At 44.0% G+C, this 2,500-nt stretch overlaps 1 protein-coding gene across 1 annotated transcript in view; it reads right to left on the minus strand.

Moving 5' to 3' along the window:
- LOC113815272 (uncharacterized) overlaps window positions 1-2,500 on the minus strand; it is a 188,780-nt gene that overhangs the window by 37,167 nt on the left and 149,113 nt on the right. Inside the window, exon 4 of the mRNA XM_070144239.1 lies at window positions 2,268-2,394. Coding sequence (XP_070000340.1) covers window positions 2,268-2,394 — 127 coding nt within the window. The remainder of the gene's footprint in view (window positions 1-2,267; window positions 2,395-2,500) is intronic.

Consider the following 2,500-nt stretch of genomic DNA (forward strand, 5'->3'; position numbering starts at 1 on the left):
TAAAATCATCGCATTATCATTGCTGTCGTAATGCTTATCACTAAGACAGTAGCTATCAATACCCTCATTATGGCAGGCCCGAGGCCGACCGCCGCCCCGCCGATGAAGCCGCGCGCAGGGTCCCGTCCCGCTAATTAGCGGCGTCCAAGAATAGCGCAGGCGGGGCGAAGCGCCGAGTTCGCGGCCGCCCAGGTAACGTACGGTCGCAGGCATGCAGGTGGGAGATGTTGCAACCAATTAACAAGATCGAGTTCGCTCCTAGATGGGCATATTCGCCGGCGCAACGATCCGTAGATAGCGATAAAGCGCGGGACCCCATCACCGCGCGGGTCTCGGAGCTTCTCGAAGATTCTCGACGCTTCGGAGAGGAAGTCTGTGTGCGTGCGTGCGTGCGTGTGTTTGTGCGTGCGTGTATGTATGTGTGTGTGTTCTAGTGCGCATCTGTCTGTTTTTCTCTTTCTTTTTTCAGGGCGGAGTGGACGTTGGAGCTAGGAAGTAACGACGTCCCTTGGGAGCTACTGCGATGACGTCACTGGATGAGCTGATAACAGAGTTGATAGCTCCGGATTTCACGTCAATAAAGTCGACGTATATTGATGCTGATGAGGACGCCAGTGACGAGAATATCAAAGTAGGTTAAGATTAGACAGGAAAAAGCAGCCTCACCTATCATACTACACAGTTCGTTGGCTAAATTATCTATATACATATTTTCTTAAGGAAATAAAATCACATCGTCAGCGAGAAGAAGGATCCGTCGATAAAGCAGAGGCCTGTGCCAAGCCGCCGCCCGCGCGAGGGCGCCCCGACACCCAAGGCGAGGTCGTCAGGTACAGGTCTTAACGCTGTGCAGAGTTCCAGCAGCAGTACTCCGCACCAGCGCTCCTCCCGCTTTCCATTATGTTAATGTTGATGGAGTGATTAGCATGATTAAACAATCTGCTACAACAGGATATCATGCTAACAGGCATACCAACGCCAGAGCCGTCAGGAATGCCATATGTAAACAGTCAGCCGGTTTCGACAGCAAGAGATACACATGCACAAAGATACTTGCAAGTATGCGTGCATGAGTGCAGAATATGTACCCGCGTGAGTAAGTACCTACGAGCAAGTACATGAACACATGCACATTCACACACACATAAGCACAAAAACATGCCCACACACTGCATAAACACCTTCAGAAGGAGGGAAGAGACGGGAATAATAAGATAATAGCAGAAAAGAATGAATACTAATTTATTACCGATTACACTAACACACTGAAGATGATATATGATAAACCAATATTAATACTTCTCTGCTATATTACAGAATGTGCATGGATCATAAACATGTTACATGAAACAGTTTGGAAATCAATTTCTTTACACGCCTGGTAGCAGGTATAGAAATAAGCGCTATTCTTTTTGCTTTTGTAACAAATTCACTGCAATGTACAAAATACCTCATTTTTATACATAACCGAAATGGTGTTATGATCATCCTATAAATACTACTACTAATAATAATTAATGATGATAATAATACTAATACTACTACTACTACTACTACTACTAATAATAATAATAATAATAACAATATATAAATAAAAGATTTAATGAATAAATCAAGCTTCATGATCCACCTCAGCTTCTCCCTCGCGACATAAACCCAACAAGGCGCACGTGACCTGGACACACGTGACGGGAGGAGACCGATGCCGCCCTGGATCTGGCTACGTGATCCCGATATCTAGGGACGCATAGAAGGATCCGGCTGCGGCAGTGTTGCAAGACGGGATATTCTCGTTCTGTGACGTCTTCTAACCCGCCCTTGTCAGCTGGGAAACCTCTCGACTGAGAGTAATGGAACGTCTTCATTTCCGTGATTAAAAGATACATTTTTTACACACCTTTGAGTGAATTGTTTATGCATGTGATTGCAGATACACGTTTTTCTTTTTTGGTAAATTGCCTAAATGGAGGATTTTTTTAGTACTTGGATATTCTGTTGAAAGATCTTCCTTGATGCAACTTAAAATCATTAAAAAAATTGGCATGCAACACCGAAAACAGAAAAACTAATATTATTTGTTGAAAAAAATATTACCTAATCATCTCGCGTAAAACTTCGTTGCTTGTACATGGTCTTTAAATAAACACAACCAAAATAACAAGACACAATTACAACAAAATCTGTATATCAGTGCAACCTAAACCATTTCCAGACCGCCAAAGAAACACGAACGCACGCTCGCAAACAACAAAAGCTCTCACACTCACCAACATAGTCCGGTGTGCCGAGGATCTCACGCACGTCTCGCCCGGGTGTCAACTTGCGCGAGATCTCGAAGTCGCACAACTTGACGGCGCATTCTGGGAACTCTCCCATCAGGACCAAGTTCTGCGGCTGCGGAAGAGATGGACGGAAAGTTGAAGACGATGTTTTGGGAACAGAAGCACAATGAAGGTGAGATAAGTTAAATATAATGATAATAATATTATGATAATAATAA

The sequence above is a fragment of the Penaeus vannamei genome, chromosome 31 (assembly GCF_042767895.1).
Source record: "Penaeus vannamei isolate JL-2024 chromosome 31, ASM4276789v1, whole genome shotgun sequence".
Classification (NCBI taxonomy): Eukaryota; Metazoa; Arthropoda; class Malacostraca; order Decapoda; family Penaeidae; genus Penaeus; species Penaeus vannamei.